At 46.9% G+C, this 25,112-nt stretch overlaps 1 protein-coding gene across 4 annotated transcripts in view; it reads right to left on the bottom strand.

Moving 5' to 3' along the window:
- ENTPD5 (ectonucleoside triphosphate diphosphohydrolase 5 (inactive)) overlaps positions 1–25,112 on the bottom strand; it is a 408,239-nt gene that overhangs the window by 227,850 nt on the left and 155,277 nt on the right. For all 4 annotated transcript variants that reach the window (XM_086937471.1, XM_086937473.1, XM_086937472.1 and 1 more), the window contains 3 exons: positions 15,224–15,523; positions 5,031–5,110; positions 3,686–3,829 (listed from right to left, as the gene is read on the bottom strand). In XM_086937471.1, coding sequence (XP_086793597.1) covers positions 3,686–3,829; positions 5,031–5,110; positions 15,224–15,452 — 453 coding nt within the window. In that variant the 5' untranslated portion in view covers positions 15,453–15,523. The remainder of the gene's footprint in view (positions 1–3,685; positions 3,830–5,030; positions 5,111–15,223; positions 15,524–25,112) is intronic.

Consider the following 25,112-nt stretch of genomic DNA (forward strand, 5'->3'; position numbering starts at 1 on the left):
AAAGGGTAGTTGCAGCAGAAGGACATAGGCTATGCAGACGCCCCCATATACTTTTAAACGGTAAAAGAACCGTGCCAGCAAAGTAGTCCCTTGTGGGCGTATCCGCGTTGTGCTGTGGGCATGTGCTGGGGGCGTGTGGTACGTTCCGCCCTTCATGCCATGTCTCATATCGTGAGCTAATCCCATCCTGCTCCTTTTAAATAACCCTGCACCCCATAATCATAGTCCACCCTTACTCCTTAAAATACCCCAACACCCTTAAACACTAACCCATCTTAACCCTATAATATACCCTGTACCCCAAAACCCAAACCTATCCCTAAACCCTAAAAATACCCCTGTACCCCAAACCCAGACCTGAACCCTACAAAACCCAAACCTACCCATGAACCCTAAAAATACCCCTGTACCCCAAAACCCAAACCTACCCCTGAACCCTAAAAATAACCCTGTACCCTAAAACCCAAACCTACCCCTGAACCCTAAAATACCCATGTACCCCAAAACCCAAACCTAGCCCTGAACCTTAAAAATACCCCTGTGAATGGGCAATTGCCGGCGCTGGCGTCCCTGCAGGGGTTCCGTGGCTGGGACGCAATTGGCATATCAGCCTTAGGCCATGTTATGAAGGGCACGACCCTCAAATCGTTCCAGGAGTTACGGGAGGAATACGACATGCCCCGAACCCAGTTCTTTAGGTACTTGCAGTTCCGCCACGCTATTACACCCACCCTGAACGGCCTGGACTCATTGACCGAATTCAGCCCATTGGAAGCCAGGGTGTTCATGGGGGAATTGGAAAGTAAAAAAATATCTAATATCTACCAAACGCTGGTTACGCATTGCTCCTCTACCCTAGACAAACTGCGGACTAAATGGGAGGGAGACGTAGGTGCACTAGAGGAGGAAGACTGGAGAGAAGCACTTGAGGCTCCAAGAGGAGCGGCCATTGCGGTAAGCCTACGATTTATTCAGTTAAAATATCTGCATAGAGCCTATTTTACAAGGGAACGGCTGTGGAAGGCTGGCTTGATTGGGTCTCCTGATCGCTTGAGGTGTGGTTGAGAGGTGGGTACTTTTGTGCATACGGTGTGGTAGTGTGATGGGCTGAGGAGGTTTTGGTCGGGAGTGTGGGACTGCCTGTCTGAGGTGTTGGGCTGGGAGCTCCCCCGCACGCCACAGCTGGGTCTTCTCCATGTCCTGGAACAAGTGGGGGGAAACATCTACAAACGGCATTTGCTGCTTCTGGGCCTTACAGTGGCCAAGAGGGATGTGGCTCGAGCCTGGAAAGACCCCAGGGCCCCCTTGGTGGGAGTGTGGAAAAGGGGATTCGATTTTTATATGGGACTGGAGCGCCCGATCTTTGAGGCCAGGGCTGCCCTCGGAAGCATTATAAGATATGGAAGAGATGGGCAGACTATGGCTGGAACCGCCAGTGCAAGATGAAGCTGAAGCAAGACAATTGGACACTGATCCCGGGTGATGAGGAGTACACACTGAATGTTTCTTGACATCCATTTTGTTTGTAGACTAACTAGACTCTGTGCAGGGGGCTGGGGGGAGATCCGGGTAGGGGGAGTAGGAGGGAGATGGGAGGGGGGACATAGGAATGTTACCTTATTTCAAACTGTTGCTTGAATTGCCTATATATGATTATTACTCTAATGCTCGCAGCTTCTCCGGTGCCCGGAGCGCTGTGCTTTTCTTGCAATCTTTCAACAACACAATAAAATATTGTTCTGAAAAAAAAAAATACCCCTGTACCCGAAAACCCAAGCCTAGCCCTGAACCCTTAAAATACCCCTGTACCCCAAAACCCAAACCTACCCCATAACCCTAAAAATACCCCTATACCCCAAATCCCATACCTATCCCTAAACCCTAAAACTACCCCTGTACCCTATAACCCAAAACTATATCTGAACCCTTAAAATACCCAAAGACCCCAAAACATATACCTCAGTACCCCAAAACATTTACCCCTATACCCATACTTACCTTATCCAAAGATTAAAAAAATAACATGCTTTTACCATTCATGCATTTACAATGAATTTCGTTGTAAATGTATGTGTGGTAAAAGCATATAAAATGTAATGCCATGCGTTATAATGACATTGCGGAGTCATGGTACTTTCGTAATGAAAGTATGCGGAGTGATGGTATGCTGAAAGAAAGTTGCGGAATAATGGGTGTTTACCCTCTCCCGGTAAGTACATTTGTGGCACGGCGGCCCACATCTCCAGCAACATACTCATACTTTTTCACCACCCATTTGAAAAATGCACAGGTCTCTCTCACTGATGGCCAGCACCGACATACACTTTTAGACACACCTCCCCCGCCACAAGTTCTAGAATTGCGAACTTTAAAGCTGGGGAGCTACGTTCAAATCTCGGCATCAGCTCAACATCCTGTGATTCCAGGCAAATCGCTTTGTCTCCCCGTGCCTACCACAAATGATTGTGTTCTTCTGTAATGTAAATTGTGCTCACGCCATGTTGTCGAGTTCGCGCTATATAATATTGCAAGGAAAAATAAAGTAGGGAAACTCGAGTTCACACACTACTGAACGCGCACTTTTAAGTACATCAGGAGTGCACTGTGAATCTGAGCGTTTCACAGGCCTGTCACAGATAAGAAATGCTATCAAAACGAAATCCTACAAAACAATAATCTACTGGCCGGCAGCAATTCATACCCGGACAACGTCAGGACGGGCTGCTAGTAATAATAATAAAGGAGCGACAGAGAACACCAATAAAAGAAAAAAATATATATTTTTTTTTTAAACACAAGGAGGGAATAGAAGAGTGGGGGAGCAAGGAGAGAGGGTTACTGGAAGAGCTAGGTGGTGGAGGGAGTATCAAAAACAGAAGCACAGAGCTTGGCAGTAGGGGGGCAACAGATGAGCTTTGGTGGGGGAGCAAGACAGAGCATGGCGGCAGGTATGTGTGGGGAAGCAGTATTAGAGCAAAAAAAACAGATGCACTCATGAAATGCTGAATGAAAAAGAAAAAAAGTAGTTTCCTAACATAGCAAGTTAAGCTCCAGGGGATTGACTAACACAAGGAGAGGAAGGAACCCCATTGAATAAAGAGCAAGGAAATTAAACTTACAAGAAAGCCAAGCAAAGGAAAGCAACTGACTGACCATAAGCCCAATCTAAGTATTGGTATTGTCTACCACAGGTCTTCGACAAAAGATAAAACCTCAATCAATACGTTTCCATAGAGAGGCGCTTCCTGTGAGTGAGATCACACTGCTTAATATATTCGAAGGGATGTGCATAGCAACATGAAGTAAGGTTTATCCTCCTATGGAAAAAGAATGACTTATACTATTTATTTTACTACCGCCCTTAAACTGCTGCACCATTATCAACTAGATAAAAATGCTACAGCACACACATTTTGCTTATCAAATTTTGCAAAGACTATTCATGTTCTTTTTTAATATATTTCAAAGTTACTGAACTTACTTTCAAAACTGTAATACCCAAGGCTTTAACAACATGTGTATGTCTTATGTCACATTATCTAATTAAATGTAGCGAGCAGGAAATATTATAAAGAAAGGGAGAGGCGCAGAAGGAAGTAATGGGGAGAAGAAAGGAAATAGAGGATAGAGAAGTGGAAGTTAGTTGATGAACAAATGTAGCAAGATGGAGACAGGAAGCAGTTACCTCCGTTAGCAGTGCCTGGGCTTTTTTCTCTGGCAGGAGTCTTAGTCCAGCAGTGGCCATCAGCACCACTGGTGTGCTCTTCCAGTGACTGGGAGGCACAGCATCCTTGGCGATTTCCAAAAGCCCTCGAACACTCTCTGCACACTGCAATGAAAAAATAAAACCCAGAAAAAGCTAAGTATCACTGGGAGCGCTGTTTAGATCTGGAGTCACCTCTGCTACAGACACAATCTTACGCGCATGCCCATCTTCCTCAGGTATGCATGGTTTTTCTTCCTTCGAGATGGAGTCATTGCCCAACACTTGTTCCAGATGAACAAGTTACTTACCTTTGGTAATGCTTTTTTCTGGTGGATACAGTATCTGCCTGTGAATTCCTCACCTTTTGAACTACCCCTGCGCCAGCATTCTGCAGAAACTTTTTTCTTAGCTCTCCCACATCGACGAGGATGTCACAATGGCACGGCTCCCCAGACATCCCCTTATATAATCATACATTTCCTAATTGTGCCCACACAGGCAGCCTCACTGCTCCACACATACAGATTCCTAAGGCTCCAGATATGCTCCAGCCATGTAACTTGCTTCCATGCTATCAGCCTTGCTGCTAGAACTAAAGATTCCCTTACTCAGCACTTCTGCTCCCTGATCCTCGCATGCAGCCCTCCCTCTGGCCAACACATGCAGCCCCATTGCTTCATACATGCAAAGTTCCATCTGCTCCACAAAAGTATTCCTGTCTGTTCACACATGCAGCTTCCCTTTTGTTACACAACAAACACGCAGTCAAACCTTGGTGCATGCATTCAGCCTCCCTGTGCTCTACGCATGCAACTTCCCTCTGATCCACAGAAGCAGCTTCCTAAGCTTCACACCCTCAACCTCACAGTACTCCATACACGCAGCCTCTCAGTGTTCAATGTTCCACACATACAGTTTCCTTGTGCTCCACATATGCAACAACTTTTCTTTTGCATCAGATAAACCGATTTCTTTTTCTCTAGACAGAGGCTTCTTCCTGCCCTAATAAACCAACTCTGCTCCAGACAGGTACCTTCCATCTGTACTACACATATGTAGCCCCCTCTGCTGTAGACAAAGTCCCCCTTGTTCCCTTTATCCACCCCCAGGTCTACAGATGCAGTCATTCATCTGCTTCACACATAGTATACACATCTACAAGATGTTCAATGGCATACTGTCCTTGAAACCGTCTACAAATAATCATCAATTAGACATTCTCATCTCCCAAAACATAAGAGTGTAGTGTGCTCCACAAAGAATCACTGCTTACATGAGCACTTGACTGTACAGTCTCATGTGTAGTTGTATGTTCAAGGCTTACCTGCTCAGGTTGATCTACGTAGGCAGACAGACCAGGTTTGACAGACTCAAAAACCTCTCCTTCCAACTCAGGAGGATGCCCTGAAAACATCAAGAGAGGGGTCATTGGCTTCCACCAGCACTAGAAGTGCAAAAGCATACTATGCTATTGACAACAGTTAAGAAGATTTCATAATAAGGATGCACTGTAAAATAAGACCATGCAAAATAGACCAATAATGGATAAGGGAGTAAATATATAATTTTAAAATAACAAAATAACACCAGAAGTGTGTGCATTGTTGGGAGACTTAAGAATAACTATTTTCTAAAAACACAAAACAGATAAATAGATAGTGGCTGCCCCAACCCCATCTTATGTAGAATCTCTCCGGCAGGTAGTGAGGACTGAGTTATGCTGTTGATTTAAAGTTGTTAATGGTTAGCTAGTGCAATTTTCTAAGGCATCTTGGTAATTGTGTTAAATTGCTTGCTTTTTTGTAAGTATGAAATTAAAAAAGTATGATTTTTTTTGTGCCACTGAAGAATATTTAACTTACGTTCGGTAATACTCGGTCTGGTAAATAAGCTATCTAACCGCTTATTATTTATCTTGTGAATACCTTAAGGTGCCAGACTGGATCCACAGAATTTTCGCAGCAATTCCAGCTCATGTCTGTTTGTGGCGTTGTGTGGCTCCGCATCGTGTCTGTTCTGCCACCGAAGTGACAGCAAGCCCCTTGCATACCCACCACCCCAGTGCTCTGAGGTCAGTTCTTTTTTGTCTTTAGCCGCGCTGTTGGACATAGAGCACTTAGTAATCACATGTGCCAGTGTGCAAAACTCTAAATTGTAATCTTAGCCTGGACTAGATGTGTTAATTCTACAGAATAGAGTGGAGATTGGGTCAGTGAGAAATCTATGGTTTTATAGAGAATCTGCCAGAAAGAGTGTTACCAAAGGTAAGTAACTTGTTCTTCTGATAGATACTACTTCTAACTGCAGATTTCCCACCTTGTGGAAAAGGAAATCTGACAGGGCAGACAAGGCATAATGCATTTCCTGCCAGTTCTGGCTATCAAGGCAGTAGTGCTTGGTGAACTGACACCTACACAGCAACCTGGCAGATGTCAAAGGTATTCACACCACACACCAGTGCAGTGGTAGCAGCCTTCACTCTATTGGAATGAGCACATAAGACTTCGGGGGGCTGCTTCTTGGCCAACCTATAACAGTACTTGATGCAAAGGTCAATCTATCTAGAGATGGTATTCTTCTGTATCACTTCCTCCTTATTCGCCCAGAGAAGTTCACGAAGAGCTGTTCGTCCACCTTATATTCTCTGGTGCAGTGAATTTAGAAACTCAGGGCCCTCTTCGGGCTGAGATGATGAAGTTATTCTTCATCGTTAGGGGGATGAGGAAGGGTGAAGAACACTAGTAGGGTAATGGATTGCCCTGTGTGAAAGGGTGTGACAACCTTCGGAAGAAAAGCACCTTTCAGACGAAGAACAAGTTTGTACGGAAAAAAGTTGATGCATGGCTGCTCAACTGAGAGAGATTGTAATTCACTAACACACGACAACCTGAAGTAATCGCGTTGACCAATGTATGCATTGGTTCAAATGGTGCATACACGAGTAAAGTGAGAATCAAATTAAGGTCCCACTGCAGCATCATATAGGGTGTTGGCAGGAACATATTAATCAAATCTTTTAAGAAACTCATCACTACAGGTTATATAAAAAAAATGGCTGATCAAGTGGGTGTAAAAAAAGCTGAAAGGGCCACCAAGTAACCTATAACTGTTGCCACATCAAGGCCTTGCTGGTATGAAGAAAGACAAAACAACAGTATGTCTGCTTAGTGTGCCTGCAGAGGCCAAATGTGTCAGGAGGAACTTTGCATAGGGTTATGCATAAAACGTTTTGGTGGATGGACGCCTGGCTGCCAGTATGACACCTACTACTTTGGGAGGAAGAGCGAAAGCAGTTAACTGTTGCCACTCAATCTTTATGCATCTTCATGCATGAAGTTGTAGGTTGTGCAGGCCCTTGTCCTGCAACAAGAGGTCCTCCTGGAGGGGCAGCCGTATTGAAGGACATCTACTTATGACCAGATCATGCACTCTCACTCAGTCCAAAACCACTAGGATGACTTGGGCCCAGTCTTTCCTAATATTCTGAAGAACTCTGAGCAGAAGAGGTAGAGCCAGGAAGCCATACAAGAGTACAAGAGTACCAAGCTCCATCTAATGCAAGGGATCACCAAGCCTTGGGACTCCAACCTGTAGTAACTTGGACACTGTGATTTCTCTGTGGTGGCAAAAAGATCGAGCCAGGGTTCTCTGCACTAATGGAAAATGACTTGTGCCACTCCTGAGTGAAGCCACTATTCATGAACCGCTAGTTTGTTCTGACGATCAAAGATCCTGCCAGGTGTTGCACAATTAGGGAGTTAGCCACTCCCAAAAGTACAAAGCCACCTGATTCCACTCCACCTAGTTTGTTGAAGTAGTGATGTCTACGAGCACCTGCACTCGTTCCCACTTGATGGGCGAGAGGGACGCATTTAGTGCCAAGCATAGCACTTGCAGCTCTAACAAGTTGATGTGGCAGTGGGCTTCTGTCAAAGTCTTCTGGTCTTCACATCTCCTAAATGACCTTAAACCCAGCAACAATGCATCCATTATGACCCTTCGGTCTGGGTGGAGTAGGGAAAGGAGTGCCACCGGACCAACTGCAGTCTAGCAACCACCAATGCAGTTCCTTTGCAGTCTCCTCAGACACCTGGATATGATCTTACAGGTTCCTTTGGTGTGGTGACCTCGGAGACTTCAAATCCAACTGCAGAGCCCACAAGTACCACCTGGAGTGGTTCACAAGCAAGATGGAAGAGGCCAAGATGCCTCTGTGCCACTCTCACTGATACCAGGGTCGAAGGTTGAAACATCAGGATCATAGCTCAAGTGTCCTGGACTCACTGAGGTGGAGGAAAGGCTCGAAAAGCACTGCGTCTAAATACCTCCATTGAAAGGCAGCCTCTGTGAAGGAGTCTGTGTGACTTTGGAACTTTGATGGAAAGACCCTGACTATGTCTACAGGTTAGCCATCATCTGGAGTTGGTTTATGACAGTTTGAGGCAAGCCCACCTTTAGCAGTGAGTCATGAAGGTACGGGAAGACTAATATTAATGACCTCTGCAGACTGGCAGCGACTACCACCATCACTTTCGGGAACACCCGAAGTGTACTGGTAAGGTCAAAAGGACAGCACCAAAATCTGAAAGTGCTTGTGACCTACCCAAAACTGCAGGTACTGTCTGCAGCTTTGCAGGGCTGAAATGTGGAGGTGTCCTGCAGGTTTAAGGCCACCATCCAGGCTCCTGGATCCAGGGCAGATAGAACTTGGGCCGCCGGGAGCATCTTGAACTTGTAATTTTGAAGGAAGACGTTCAGAGGGAAAAGGTCGACAATAGGGCAGAGTCCTCCATCCTGCAGCACCCAAAAGGAAAAACGGGAATAGCAACTAGTCCCGATCTCTGTTGAGGGAGCTATCTCTATGGCCCCCTTGGCTGAGTGAGCTTGAACCTCTCCTTGTAGTATGAACTGGGAGGCGTGTCAATGTTGGAGATGTGGGGTGTATGGTCAGAAAGAGGGAGTGAATAGCTGTTCTGGACAATTTGGTCCACCCACTGGTGGGATGTTTTCCACATGGGGAAGAAAAAATTATGTAAGCTCCTACCAGGTGATCGGGCACTGCTGAGGATAAAAATCAAAGTGGTTACGCAGCGGCTGCAGTGGGGATGGGTGGGGGTTTGGGTAGGTTGTTGCCCTGAGGCTCAGATTCCCAGCCTCTGCTTTAAAAGGCTTGGGAGGACTGTTTCGACATGGTCTGATGCTACCTCTATTGCAATCCTCATCCTAAGCCTCGAAAGGGGCAAAACTGCTACAAAACCTGCAGTTCAAGCGAGGTATCCCAATCTGCCTCATCCCTCCACATGGCAAGTCCATAAGAGATGTTGCTCGAAAACCTGGTAGAGCAAATCCACCACACAGATTACAACTGCCCTACTCAAGCAGTTGCTGGTGTCCAGACCCAAGGAGATGGGGTACTTCGCTGGGTCTTGGCCATTTTAGATAAGGCATTAAAGGTTAGGCTGAATGTCATCTGGGATGGCTGGCAAAATGTCCACTGCCATGTCCCATAACACATGCAGGTATCTCCCCAGGATGCAGCTGGTGTTCACTGACCTGAGTGCAAGGCTGGCCAAGGGGAAAATTCTTTTAGGGAATGACTACGTGTTCTGACTCCGTCTGGCGCGGTGGCCGGAAATGCATTTGGGTTTAATTGTTGTGGAGGCCTTCACCACTAGACTCAGGAGTGGGGTGCTGAAGGAGAATGCTTGGCCGCCTTACAATCTGCCTGTTGTCTGAAGGGCAAGATCCTGACTTTCCAAAGGTGTCCAGCAGTGTGGTAGGAGAGGATCATGGGTTGTCTGTCCAGGTTGTAGGACAAAACAAGGAGATTGGATTTGACTGCAGTAAACGGTAATGTAATGTCTAAGTCCTCTGTTGCTCTCACTATAACAGGTGGCGGAGTGAGCTAAAGAATGGTGATGGATTAAACCCAGATCAGTTGACTGGGGGTGAGTGTTTGATTTGCTCAAACGCTCCGTCCATCATCCCCTTTTGTATCGCTTTGTTCGCCCTAAGTTGTCAGGGTTTGCTCAGATGTGAGTCCCTTGCTCACTTTGCCACTGGATTCAAGATAGCCTGGCTGATGAGGATTATGAATCCAAAACCGGTCCCAGGATGCTTGTTTCCGGTCCAGGGAAAACATGGCTTGGCAGTTCGGGCTGGACTGTTCCCATGAGGCACAGGGTCAGACTGATTTGCATATGGCCATGTCTGAACTGGGGTGGCGGAGTGAGCTAAAGAATGGTGATGGATTAAACCCAGATCAGTTGACTGTGGGTGAGTGTTTGATTTGCTCAAACGCTCCGTCCATCATCCCCTTTTGACTCACTATAACAGTAACAAAGGAGGCAGATTGCTCTGTAGCTGTTGCGGGGGTAGGCGAATAGAGGATAGTGTGACAGGGGATTTTCTTTGTCATAGATTTCACTTTCATCATCATTGACATCGGGGTTATTATATTGATATGGCAATGTCTTGGGATCAGAGTGGAGACATTGCCGAAGTGTTGAGACCTCAGTGAGGCTGCAGTTGATGATCCTATGATTCCGCTTTCTGATACATACCTGTGTACTCCCCTTAAAAGTGATAAAATTAGAGCCTTGCTAACTCATGCCATTTTCCACCAACTATTAGCTCTCTGGGAACTTTCGGAAGGATGGAGTTGAGGTCCTCAAGGTCATATACTGCAGCAAAGGAGATTGATTTCATGGTTTCAACTTTTTTCATAGGTAAGCACTCATCTCCTATGCAAGAGGTTTGTGCCAACTGGTACTGGAATAGAATGCGACCCATCGCCAATATTTTCTGCACATTTCTGTTTGACTCCTAATGTACTACAGAATTTACTGCCTCTCCCCCGGTTTTCAAGTTTCTTATGTTTTTCACGTGGAAGGTGTGTCTCCTTGAGAAGAGCAAAAGAAACAACTGATGGACGGAATGCAGAACAATGCAAAAATTCATCCCCAGTCACAATAATCTGGGTTTAATCCATCATTCTTTAGCTCACCCTGCCAGCCAGTTTGGACCCAGCCATCTGCAAATCAGTCTTGACCGTGTTCCTTATGGGAACAGTCCAGACCGAACTGCCTAGCCAGGTCCTCCCAGGACCGGAAACAAGCATCCTGGGACCGGTTTCGGAACATCACCCCTCATCAGCCAGGCTAGCTTGAATCCAATGGGAACAGAATGCCCAGTCGTGAGTCCCAAGCTCACTTTGCCACTGGAATCAAGCTAGCCTGGCTGAAGAGGGCTGTTACCATGAAACCGGTCCCGGGATGCCTGGAGCTAAATAACGATGATGGATTCAACCTAGATCTGTGACTGGGGGTGAGTGTCTGAAATGTCTCAGCGCTCTGTCCATTATCTCCTTGTGTTTGCTTTCTCCTGGAGAAGAGCCAGGTCTACTTTATTCTTCTTGAGAAGACCATTTGCTTGTTCCATTTCTATTGCATGCACCATTTTATTAGCAGATAAAATAATATATCTGTTTTAATTACCAAGCCTCTATCGAGGACCATAATGTAGATAAATAATACTTTACGAGGACCCAATCACAAGTTGGTCATCTGGAAATGTTTTTTTGCTAGGAGGTTGGAATGTTCAACCCGGTCTCTCAGCTGGAGTGTCTGATTGCTCTGTTAACAGGAACCGGTCTTGGTAAGTACTGTGATAAAAGAAACATGGTACATCATGTCCCTGTCACCCATAATTGGTCATACTCTTATTTTCCATTCCTTGTCTCCCCTGGTGTCCTCTACTCTAGCATCATCCTTGTTTATCAGTTCAACCATTGGTTTGAGGTGGTCTTGTTAGGCACACATGGTGATGTGGACTTGGGGTCCCCACTATTACAGGGCATCATAACCACTGCAAAATGACCACATGTGATACAACTGGTCTGCAGGCTTTGGGAGCGAGCGATGAGGGGGGTACTCCATAGCAGCACCAAATGCACCCACACTTGAGTTCTGGAAGATTTAGCCAGTTTCACAGATCACACAATCGACGGCTGTTGACTACTGTCGGGCAGGGGGCTGCGGCTGCACTACAGTAGATGACCTCTACCCGGCGGACCACTTCATCAAGTTGCAAGATGCAATGGAGACATTCCAACTGGGATGAGGGCAATTTCTCCAACATGCCAAAATAGCCGCGACTGCACAAGATAAATGGCCAAGATTCCCTGAACTCCAGAGCTACAGAGGCACTCATCACACTGCTGATTGCTGTAGGACAGAGACTCATTACGCACCTATACTGTGCTCTCCGCATAGATATACCGCAACCTCTCCAAAATATTGAGGACACACCAGTTGAGTTCCCCATCAAACCTACCAAATGGGTTCGGATCCACAGGGGAGTATGGGAGGTATCTGAACTCGAGATTTAAATTGCTCCAACATAACTTCGTACACCGTACATCTCTTTTGCCCAAACTCTTGGATACTATTTACCCAACTAAAAATTCCATGTGTACGCGTTGCGGTCCATTTTGTCCATGTCATATGGTCCTGTCCTCAAATAATTCCCTACTGGTATGAGACAAAGCTTCATTTGCATATCATGGGCTTGAACATCCCCAGAGAACTCAAGCAGTGCCTGCTGGGTCTGGTTCCCATCAAGAACAAAAGAAACTGAGTAGACTGTTCGTCATACTCGGTCAGACGTTAGCTAAACAATGAAAAGGGTCAGTTGAGATGACCCACTGCCGGACATCTTACACGCCTGGGAGACCATGATTAGGGACGTGACTACTGACGCTCTTGTGCCCTCTCTGGATCTGACGATACATCGGACACATGAAATTGAAGACATATAGTTATGATCATTGGGGACACTAAAACCTGGGAGGAAAGAGGAAGATCTATAAAAAAGGGGATGAAAAAACGACACTAGACTTGCTGTGACCCTGAATGTGGGACAATGTGGCAGTAATGAGGAACATCATAACGAGTACAGGGAGGGAAGGGTTTGTTTTTTTGGTACGTTACACACACACACACAAAACCCACAAATGTTGTTCCTTTGTTTATTAGAGGATTAAGTTGCTATATTTCGATTGACTTTAATGGCATTTGATATAATGCAACACCACAGCAATGTTGATTACTCATTTCAAGGTATGTTTATTGATGAATCGTGATGGTCCTTGGAAACACCTTGCTACACATCTTACAGTAATATTAATCTGTATCAATACATTATGTTTCAAAAGACTGCGCCTCTGCAAAAGATGTGGCAAAGGGCAGAAAACAGAGGAATGTATCCTAAGTAAACATAAGAAGATCTTGTTGGGAATCACTTTCAGTTTTTAACAACCTGAAGAATTTTGATTTGGTGGTGGCTCTCCAAACAAGGACAATAGAGCTTATGTACATAAACCATATTTAAATGATGTTGAGATGGAATATGTCAACTGTAACCCTCAACTGTGTTCCAAAGAAAATCAATAAAAAGAGTTCCATACAGAAAAAGATTTGAAAAGCTCATGAGCCTTGTGTTTGATGGAAGGGAGCCCGAAGAACATTCACCAACTTTCCAAAGTCTGAGCAAGCTTGTAAAAGAGTTGCTGATTTATGTTGAATTTAGGCTGGGTTGTGCAATATACAAAAGGAGGAACCCTCTTTGTACATTTTCTTAATAAATTCGTTTTGTTATAATACCAGCTTGTCTTGCCTGCGCTCAGGAAAGTTTACAAAAATATCCCAGCATAAACATGCCTCCATGAACTGACTGAAAGTTGTCTTTGCGTAAAAACCAGCTCATGGCCTTTGATAAACAGGCAGCTGAACGGCAAGCAGGAACCTCGGGGAAACCGGTCTAAAGCAATTCTCTGGCATGTGGTACTATGCTCGAGATGCATGTTATTAATTTATTTATATCATTTGTAGAGCGCGCTGCAACCCTACGGGCATCCCGGCGCTTAGATGTTAGACTGCGCATTACACATTTACTTTGGGCAAACAGTAATTTTTTTTTTTATTCCCTTACAGTGAACTTGTGCAGGATCTGGGTCCAACTACTTGGGCGAACACCTCACAGCTGGAAGCCTGGATTTACTGAGAGGTTTAAACCAGTGTAGTAAGGGTTTGAACACATATTAGATGGTGGATCACCTAAAGGCATAAAGAAAATCTCAGAACCAAACAGGACCCTAGATTTTTCGCTTAGCAGTGCTGGTGTCAAGGGCAGTGTCTTGTTTTATGGACGATGAGTAGGGCACTTTTTGGTGTTGTTCTTCATTGTAAAGTTTTGTTCTCAACTCTGCTGCATTCCTGGTAAATCTCATCCCGACACCACTGGATATAAATCTAGACCTTTCAAAATGATGGTTGGAATGCACATCATTCATGATCCCACGCAAAGGCCCTGTGTAAGCTTTACAAACTACCTAAAAAGTATAGTGTGACATTTCACACTCACACATGAGCTAGTTTTAGTCATCCAGAAGGACGAGTCCTCAGAGTAAAATGAGGTCAAAGCCCATGAAACACAGTCTTTTGTTTGATCAGCAGTTGTAGCATGTGTAGAGACAAGGTTCAAAAAGCACAGTCAGTACAATTTAGAGCAACAGAGAGGTGGGTGTAATAAGCTAAGGTGGGAGCAGAAGCAGGTGTTTCAGGTCAAAGAAACTGTGAGAACTATGACAGAGGTAGTGACAGGCGGTATTACTGACAGGAGAATCAGGCAGATTTCAAGGACAGGAGGAAGACGTTAACCACAGAGGCCAGCTGGCTGATCTTATGTGCAGGTGCAGCAGACCAAATGCTGTGGGCTGAAGCAGCAGGCAGGCAAGCGGCCGGGCAAACATCATGGCCAGAGCCGCCGGACAAACGCCAGCGGCCAGAGCGGCAGGACAAACGTCAGGGGCCAGAGCAGCAGGACAAACGTCAGGGGCCAGAGCAGCAGGACAGACGTCAGGGGCCAGAGCAGAAGGACAGACGCCATGGGCCAGAGCAGCAGGACAGACGCCAGGGGCCAGAGCCGCCGGGCAAACGCCAGGGGCCAGAGCCACCGGGCAAACGCCAGGGGCCAGAGCCACCGGGCAAACGCCAGGTGCCAGAGCCACCGGGCAAACGCCAGGGGCCAGAGCGCCAGGCAAACGCCAGGGGCCAGAGCCGCCGGGCAAACGCCAGGGGCCAGAGCCGCCGGGCAAACGCCAGGGGCCAGAGCCGCCGGGCAAACGCCAGGGGCCAGAGCCGCCGGGCAAACGCCAGGGGCCAGAGCCGCCGGGCAAACGCCAGGGGCCAGAGCCGCCGGGCAAACGTCAGGGGCCAGAGCCGCCGGGCAAACGTCAGGGGCCAGAGCCGCCGGGCAAACGTCAGGGGCCAGAGCCGCCGGGCAAACATCAGGGGCCAGAGCCGCCGGGCAAACATCAGGGGCCAGAGCCGCCGGGCAAACATCAGGGGCCAGAGCGGTAGGTAATGAGAATTTAAGAGTAAATAGTGCACAGGAGGAATAATATAAGTGGATCCGCATTTCATTGCTGGAAATGAAATTGAGTGCTTTAAAGATTACCTGGAGCTTTCTGTACAAAGGTGTAAATATGTATTCGGGTCCCAGTGCTTCCTGCGTCAAACATGATTCCATAGATCGTGTGTTCACTGGCATTCTTCGAGCTCATCTGGGAGGGCAGAATATGCTGGTAAGACTCCCTTTCAGGTTGAAACACTTCTACGTCTGGTACGACCCAGACAACATGAGACATTGCCAGGAACAAATGGAACAGCAACACATGGGAGGTCATCCTTAAACTCTTCTGAGAATAGCATAGAGGGACGGTTGGAGAGGGGATCAGGAACCCCAGGCACCATCAGTCTGCAGAAAGAGAATGGGGGGGAAAAGGAGTGCAATGAACAATATTAACAAACATACCAGTCTACTGCGGAACAAGATTAAAAATAAAAATGTGACAAATCGTTCCAGCTCATTTCACTACGGAAACCTCGTGTAATCTGGGTTCAAGAACCCTTTCTCCCTGTGTAGAAATGATAAATGCAATCTGACACCCACAAAGCCTTTAACAGACTCAGGTCTATTCTCACATTCTCTATGCAAAAATCAAGGTCTCACTTCAGTTCATTTCGATTTGACACAACTCTTGTTTCAGTGGATAACCGGTCCATCAAAGGCACACCGTGTGCCATAGTCCAGGGGTCCATCATAGCATTGTTTTTCATGATTATGTCAAGTCGGCCAATCTTATATTATAATTAAGAACGTCGTACAATACACAGTAAAAACAAAAGTCAGTACAACAATTTTAAGCCACTCTTTTCAATGGTTACTTTCTTTTACTAAAAATAATAGATCATTGTGAAGGTCCTTGGTGTAGAGGTTTCATTGTAACAAACGTTATTATTAAAAAGAGTACATGATTGTGGCAGATTCGAGGTTATGGATTTGTTTCATCACAAACTTGGCCATACCATAACAGCAACGACAATGGGCTAATGGAAGGTTTCTTTGGTACCAATGATAACGTTTTGCCTCCAGTACAGGGTTTGCCAGGGTAAAAAGATCCTTTATAGGCACTTCATGTCCCAGAGAAAAGGGTCTCTTTATTTAGGAAGGACAAGAAATTCGGATACAAAATGTACTCTACTTGAAATACTAAATTCTCATTGTCACGCATGAGCAGTGGGCAGCACAGCTCAGAAACAGGGTGCAGTGAGTACCTCTCCCAGTGTCCAATAGCTGTGCTGTCTTCAACTCATGCACCAAATCACAGCATTTCTGAGTTAAGTGTATGCGCCTTGGACAGCGCAAGGTCTTAAAAATAGGCACACAGCTCTGCAGCAGTGCACATTTATGATAAGGCCCATGTGATACAAAGAAACTGTACAGTGTCTGAGGCAGTGAACTACACAAAAATAGAAATATGTGCAAATTACATTGCATATTTACAACAGGAGAACTTGAGTGGGATTATTCATTTCAGAAGGCACTTTTACTGTCGCTGAGTGACAGAAGGCAGTGAGGCCCATTGAAGGGGGCCACAGATGAGGAGGTGGGATCAGGGATTGTGCACACGGAGGGAGGTTTGGGTGTAGGCAGGAGGGTCGCATGTGCAGAGCTGATAAGGATGATAGTTGGGCAAATCAATGACAGGGTACATAAGCCTAAAGTTCTCCTAGTTTGTGGCTTCATTATGAGCATGGTTTATAGATCCATCTTTTACATTCATAACAGAAAAAAGAGCACTTTCATTTCTTCCCACTATAATACAACAATGTTTTTTAAACCATCATAAATCATCAACAAATACTAAGAAATAGTCATACTCCGAGATCTGGACCCGCAATGATTCATTAAATAACACTAATACAGAAAAATGAGAGGGAAATGTTTAACAATGGAAGACCCTGCAACTGTGACTGCCAGCAGCCGAGGGCGCAGGGGCTCAAAGGCGCGGCTGACGCGACGTTCCAAATTCCAAAATGGCGCCCAGGGCTGGGCAGCCTCGATGGGCAGCTGAGCACCAAGCCTCTGGAGCGATCTGCAGCTCTTGAGAGGCAGCGTTCAGATGAGGAGAGAGTGTCTGCTCTCCAAAGAGGTGAAACAGGACTTGCAGGTGCAGTGTCATCCGGGGCTATGAGAGCGGACCTAGGGCTCTCCGGCCTAGATGGACTAACCGAACATGGGCTCTTTGGAGAGATAGTCATCCTCCCTGGGCACGAAGTAGGTGAGGATAGTGGCCCTGTCAACTGCCACAAACAGGAAGGCCCCAAGGTTGGCCGAAACACCACAGGGGATACATTAGGATAAATTCAACAATAGCGAATTGTTGGATTTATCAATACAATTCTAGACAGTTCTTGAACGGTATTTTAATGACCTCATGAACGTTAGTTATTATGTAATAACTTCTTGACGTATTAACCTATGTGGCTGGGGATTTGCAGTGGGAAAAATGACGTAGACAATTTTTCCAACACCAGGGCTTATAAAACATATTTTATAAGGACCCTGCCTATATCTACAGGACCCCAGACCCCTGGGATACCTGGGAGAGACTTTAGGGGTTCTGAATATGTAGATATATTGCAGATCCTCACTCCACAGTGCTCCTAGCACAAAAGTAGATTTTGGGAAGCACTTTACTACAATGTGGGACGTGAATTGTGCAATTTCACTAAATGGCAAGGCATATAAAACTCATTTTATAAGGGTACTCCTTAAAATTACCTGACCCCCAACCCTGGACACCTAAGAGACCCTGTGGGTACCTAATATGCCAAAACAAAGTGCCCCAAACAGCAAAGAGTTAGGGCACAATTTGCATTTTAAAAGCAGTCCTGCACCCCAGGGCTGCTTTTAAATTGACCTCAGCTTCAGCAATACACACAGGCAAGTGCAGGAAGGGCTGCTGGCCTCCATACTGCCATACCCTATCATATACTAGGGACTTAAAGGTAGTATCAATCCCCTGTCCTACTAGGTACTAGGGCTTTATAGGGGAGGTCATGACAATCCTATGGGTACCCTAACCCATAGTGTACCCTAGCGTACGTAGGTGTTTCCACTGTATTCTAAGTGTGTCTTCAGCATAGCACTGGCCCTGGTTAATCTGACCCAGTGTCAGTCAGTTTCCACCAGTATCAGTCAGCAAAAAAGGTGGTTGGGGGAGCCCAGGGAACATTATGACTTTGCAACAACTGGTTTGAGTAAAATTATAGTTAAGAAAAGTAAATCAACCTAACTGTAAATTACATCAGTGGAGGTAAGCGTAACAACGTACCCACTCCCACCCTCCACTCATGGTCCACTCTCTCAGTTCAGGTCTCCACTCTCCAAACCTGCACTGAGATCAGCTTCAATGCTTCACGGTTCAAACACCCAACGACTCTATAACAGCATGAGCATGTCATTTTACCTAGTCCAAGCTCCTACTCTCCCATGTGGCTACCCTTCACTACTCATCCCCCCAAATCAAGGCTTAATTTTCACTAATTTTGGATCCTTATCTCCCCCACTCGGAACTTCAAAAACTCTAAACCTCTGAGTCACAGGGGCAGAGATCTACAAGAACAATCCTGCACCCTGCGCATGAGGGCAGAAATCTACATGAACAGTCCTGTACCCTGGGCATGGGGGAAAGAGATCTACAAGCCCAGTCCTGCACCCTGAGCATGGAGGCAGTGATCTACATGCACAGTCCTGCACCCTGCGCATGGGGGACAGAGATCTACAAGCCCAGTCCTGTAACCTGGGCATGGGGGACAGATCTACATTCAAAAACCGGCCCCCTCTGCATGGGGGCCGAGATCTACAAGCCCAGTCCTGCACCCTGAGCATGGGGGCAGTGATCTACAAGCCCAGTCCTGTAACCTGGGCATGGGGGACAGATCTACATTCAAAAACCGGCCCCCTCTGCATGGGGGCCGAGATCTACAAGCCCAGTCCTGCACCCCGAGCATGGGGGCAGTGATCTACATGCACAATCCTGCACCCTGCGCATGAGGGCAGAAATCTACATGAACAGTCCTGTACCCTGGGCATGGGGGAAAGAGATCTACAAGCCCAGTCCTGTAACCTGGGCATGGGGGACAGATCTACATTCAAAATCCGGCCCCCTCTGCATGGGGGCCGAGATCTACAAGCCCAGTCCTGCACCCCGAGCATGGGGGCAGTGATCTACATGCACAGTCCTGCACCCTGCGCATGGGGGACAGATCTACAAGCCCAGTCCTGCACCCTGAGAATGGGGGCAGTGATCTACACGCAGAGTCCTGCACCCTGCGCATGGGGGACAGAGATCTACAAGCCCAGTCCTGCACCCTGAGCATGGGGACAGAGATCTACAAGCCCATTCCTGCACCCTGATAAATAAGGGCAGAAATCTACATGCGGAGTCCTGCACCCTGAGCATGGGCGCAGAAATCTACATACACAGTCCTGCACCCTGAGAATGGGGGCAGAGATCTACATGCGGAGTCCTGCACCCTAAGCATAAGCGCAGAGATCTACACGCACAGTCCTGACCCCTGGGCATGGGGGCAGATATCTACATGCAGAGTCCTGCCCCCTGATAAATAAGGGCAGAAATCTACATGCGAGGTTCTGCACCCAGAGCATGGGGGCAGAGATCTACATGCGGAGTCCTGCACCCTGAGCATGGGGGCAGCGATCTACATGCGGAGTCCTGCACCCTGAGCATAGGGGTAGAAATCTACATGTGGAGTCCTACATCCTGAGCATGTGGGCAGAAATCTGCATGCAGAGTTGTGCACCCTGAACATGGGGGCATAGATCTACAAGCACAGTCCGGCATCGTGAGCATGGGGGCAGAGATCTACATGCATACACAGTCTTGCACCTTGAGCATGGGGACAGAGATCTACATACACAGACCTGCAACCTCAGCAGAGGGGCAGAAATCTACATGTGGAGTCCTGCACCCCGAGGAAAGGGGCAGAGGTCTACACGCACAGTCCGGCACCCTGAGCATAGGGGCAGAAATCTACATGTGGAGTCCTGCACCCTTAGCATAGGGGCAGAAATCTACATGCACAGTCCTGCACCCTTAGCATAGGGGCAGAAATCTACATGCACAGTCCTGCACGCTGATAAATGAGGGCAGAAATCTACATGTGGAGTCCTGCACCCCGAGGAAAGTGGCAGAGATCTACAAGCACAGTCCGGCACCCTGAGCATAGGGGCAGAAATCTACATGTGGAGTCCTGCACCCTTAGCATAGGGGCAGAAATCTACATGCACAGTCCTGCACCCTGATAAATGAGGGCAGAAATCTACATGCCGAGTCCTGCACACTGAGCATGGGGGCAGAAATGTAGATGGGGAGTCCTGCACACTGAGCATGGGGGCAGAAATGTAGATGGGGAGTCCTGCACCCTAAGCATGGGGGCAGATATCTACATGCAGAGTCCTGCACCCTGAGCATAGGGGCTGAAATCTACATGCACAGTCCTGAACCCGGAGCATGGGGCAGAAATCTACATGCGGAATCCTGCACCCTGAGCATGAGTGCAGAGATCTACATGCACAGTCCTGCACCCTGAGCATGGGGGTAGCGATCTACATGCGGAGTCCTGCACCCTGAGCATAGGGGCTGAAATCTACATGCACAGTCCTGAACCTGGAGCATAGGGGCAGAAATCTACATGCGGAATCCTGCACCCTGAGCATGAGTGCAGAGATCTACATGCACAGTCCTGCACCCTGAGCTTGGGGGCAGAAACTTACATGTGGTACCCTGCACCCGAAGCATGGGGGCGGAGATCTACAAGCACATTCCTGCACCCTGAGCATTGGGGCGGAAATCTACATGCGGAGTCCTACACCCTGAGCATGGGGGAAGAGATCTACAAGCACATTCCTGCACCCTGAGCATTGGGGCGGAAATCTACATGTGGAGTCCTACACCCTGAGCATGGGGGAAGAGATCTACAAGCACATTCCTGCACCCTGAGCATTGGGGCAGAAATCTACATGCGAGGTTCTGCACCCAGAGCATGGGGGCAGAGATCTACATGCGGAGTCCTGCACCCTGAGCATTGGGGCAGAAATCTACATGCGAGGTTCTGCACCCAGAGCATGGGCGCAGAAATCTACATACACAGTCCTGCACCCTGAGCATGGGGGCAGAGATCTACATGCGGAGTCCTGCACCCTGAGCATAAGCGCAGAGATCTACACGCACAGTCCTGACCCCTGGGCATGGGGGCAGATATCTACATGCAGAGTCCTGCCCCCTGATAAATAAGGGCAGAAATCTACATGCGGAGTCCTGCACCCTGAGCATGGGGGAAGAGATCTACAAGCACATTCCTGCACCCTGAGCATTGGGGCAGAAATCTACATGCGAGGTTCTGCACCCAGAGCATGGGGGTAGCGATCTACATGCGAGGTTCTGCACCCAGAGCATGGGGGCAGAGATCTACATGCACAGTCCTGCATCCTGAGGATGTGAGTAGAGGTCTATGTGCACAGTGTTCCGTCTCAGCCCAGAGTCAGGATACAAGCACTCAAGAGCAATTTTCAGAGCATCAGACAAGGAAGAATGGCCTGCACATTCGCCAAGAGACTTAAAAGAAGGTGGATCCTATTATTTCACTAGAAACATCACTCTGCATACCTCACACTGTGGAAACTTGTCAGACATTTTAGTTCCTGTTGGTGTTTCCCCTTTGAGCCAAACTTAGGTGGTTTTGAAACCATGGAAGAGCTGGAGATGAGGGAAAGAACGGAGTAGAGGGTGGGGAGTCACGATGTGGAAAAGGAAGGTATGAATGATATCAAATAAAGATAGACATGGTAAAATGGGGGACATGGAGAAGGAGTTAATATAGTAATGTATTTATTTAGAGTGCTTGGTGTAAACAAAACATGTCCTCTTGACATTTCAAAGATTTTAAGAAGCCCTACGGATACCAGAAGCCGGAAAGTCTAGAGGAATGGAGATTAAGATGGGCTTGGGAATGTCTCCCACCTCTCCCATCAATGACAAATCTGCGTTTAGGAGTGACAGTAAGTAGGGCAAAAGATCTTACTTTAAAGGCCTAAATGTGTGATCATACAGCTACTTTCTGTTAATCGAAGTGGTCTGCAAGTAGGAACACCGCCTACATTCTCACAACCCAACAATGTCTGAAAACAGGTACCTCCACCTGAACGGTTATTAAGAGGTAATCACCTACCATGTTCATCACTCTCCTGCTTTGTGGCTAGTTCTATCCCGCTATATTACGTACCAAGAAGTCCTTACCAAATGAATAGACAGATACAACTGTACCTACAATCCCTAATCCATCATTCCCACCCCCCTCATCCGGCACATTCCCCCCTCAAAGCATGACACCAAAACACTTAGCACCCAAGCCACATTCAAGCTGCACCCTCCACACCTGGCACATCAATAAATTATCATGAAGCATGTTTCCTACTCCTCAAGAGTAAGCACAGCTACCAGTGCACAGATAAGATCTAGCCTAATGTCTATTCGTAAATGTCAACGTTCACCTTCAACGAGTTCGCTTTGTGCTACTGTAGCTCAACTCAATGGTACCTTTATGATCAACCTCGAAGGATGAAAGGTTGAGTGAAGCCACAGGGGTATAACCGGGCGACTCTCTCAGTAGGAGTCCAAGACGTATCCGCATACCACGATCCAGCGATTAATTCCCAAACGGCCTGCGTAAATCTCCAGCCGGTGGTCTTGTGCCTCAACCTCTCGCACTGCTGTTGCACCTCGCTCACACCAACAAATTGTTCCCGATGGACCTTTCCCACATAACTTTGTTGTAGTCACTCTTTAACTTTCTTCTTGTGGGGTACCCACTGCTTGGGCTACTCTTGCTCAGCAGGCAGCTGCTGTTTCAACTGATTGGACCTTTCCGCTCTAGGATTTGCCGCACAATACATATAGGAAACCATGGACCTTTATGCATGGTCAATTCCATGCTTCCAAATGTTTGGATGGCAAAACACTCTATGAACTTTGGATCCCTCGGACTCCTATTTGGTCCGGATGAGGATCCTCTACTCCTTTTGGGATCGAAAAGCCATTGACAATAGGGACTTACGTCAAATTAAATGAACTAAGGCTACCTGCATGAGATCACTATCGGAAAGGATTTCTCTTTATGTATTTCCCTTGCTTCCTCCACATAATATTTCCCTTTCTCACTTCATTTTTTGGTGACCGATAACTGAGCCCTTGTACTTTCTAATTTAATTTTTTGCACTTTCAAATGTCTCACATTTAAAGTTTATCTTTGTTAATGAAACATTGTACGTAAAATACACACTGCTGGTAAGAGATGGTCTAAAGTCTAAAGCTGCTGCCTTTGGAGTTGGGTAACCAGAGTAAAATCCTGGCTTGGGCTCAACACCCTGTGATTCTGGACAAATCACTTGATCTCCCCGTGCTCATAAAAATCAATGTGTAACTAATCTGGTTCTGTTGTAAGGTGCTCTAAAGCTCTCGGGACAAGTTCCCCATGTCCCGGAAGCAACAAAACAACTCTATTCCAGCCAAGCACTCGCCCATATTGCGCAACAAATGAACTAATGAACCTCGGCACCTCATGAGATGTGTTTAGTGTTAAAACTGTAACTCCAATACACGAGTAACTGCCAATCCAGCTCCCTGCAGCTACGTCCCCGCTGCACTCCTGGCAGCTATGCCACTGCACAGGTCTCAAAAGAGAACCCCTGTGCCTGGACTCTTCCCTGTGAGCGCTCCAAAGTCCCAAATAGGTTATCCATCTGCATCTTTAGAATCGAGTTATATACAGCGCCCACCCTTTCTACGCACTGTAAATGCCATATCAAAACAAGGCCTGGCAAAGCCAATAGGTCTCGGGAGTGTGGAAGCGTTTACTACAAGCGGCACGGGCAATGGGTTTACTATAGGCACTCAGTCCACCATCGCACCTGGTAGATCTCTCAGGTCAGCACACCAACATCTTATGGTCACTCCAAAATGTCACAGAGTCCGCCGTGGCGGTCGCTCGCTTCAAGTGCAAGTGGCCTCTGACTTCTTCTAATCTGCTCAGTATTGTTTCCATAGCATCTGCCATACCCTTATTTCCTTTGACCGGCGTCGGCGGGTCAGATTTCAGGCGCTTTGAATTTTTACCATTTTCTTTGTCTCCCATTGTTAATTTGTTCACTGCAATTCGGGTTAGTCTAGCTGTCTGCCGCCACTGTACGTCTCCGAGCTCACCTATGACGCAGTTATCAAACTATTTCAATCTTGGCAATGATCTGGCGCTCACCAACCTCACTAGACTCACAGTACCAGAACTGGGTTGAGTAATGACAATGCAGGGCAGCACCTTATATCAGCACCTTATATCTAATATCTACTCCTGCTTTTATCCTTCCATCCCTGTGGTTTATGAATAGCGATTTGCCAATGAGGAACATGTACACATCACTAGCAGTATCACTGTAGCCGATCACTCCATATGCATTCAATTACAATAGCTGCCATTTTACATCATGCATTATGTGTGTTTACTCCTTGTAAATATCGAGTTCAAATGGCTTCCACGTTGAATCAGTTAACATTATTCACAGCATCACAGCGCTCATTACATATGGGTGTTGCAGAGTCATAGTGCCTTAGTTTTGATGACACAATGGAGTCTCTTAACTGTCCCAGTAATGCCTCGAATTTGCCCCTGCCGGTTCAATACTAGCCAGTGCCATGCAGTTCTGCTGTTCTACCAACGTGTTATAGCTCATACCAGAACTCTGGCTCACGTCATTGAAAAGGCAAGGCTTTTATCAACGCCCACCGTAGCGATTACACTGGACGCTGAGAAAGCATTCGACAAAGTGGACTGGACATACCTGAGTGCGGTATTACATAAATTCGACCTAGGCCCCCTATTTACTAAACTAGTCATGTCCCTCTATGCCTGTCCCTCCGCTAGAG

The sequence above is a fragment of the Lissotriton vulgaris genome, chromosome 9 (assembly GCF_964263255.1).
Source record: "Lissotriton vulgaris chromosome 9, aLisVul1.2, whole genome shotgun sequence".
Taxonomy (NCBI): Eukaryota; Metazoa; Chordata; class Amphibia; order Caudata; family Salamandridae; genus Lissotriton; species Lissotriton vulgaris.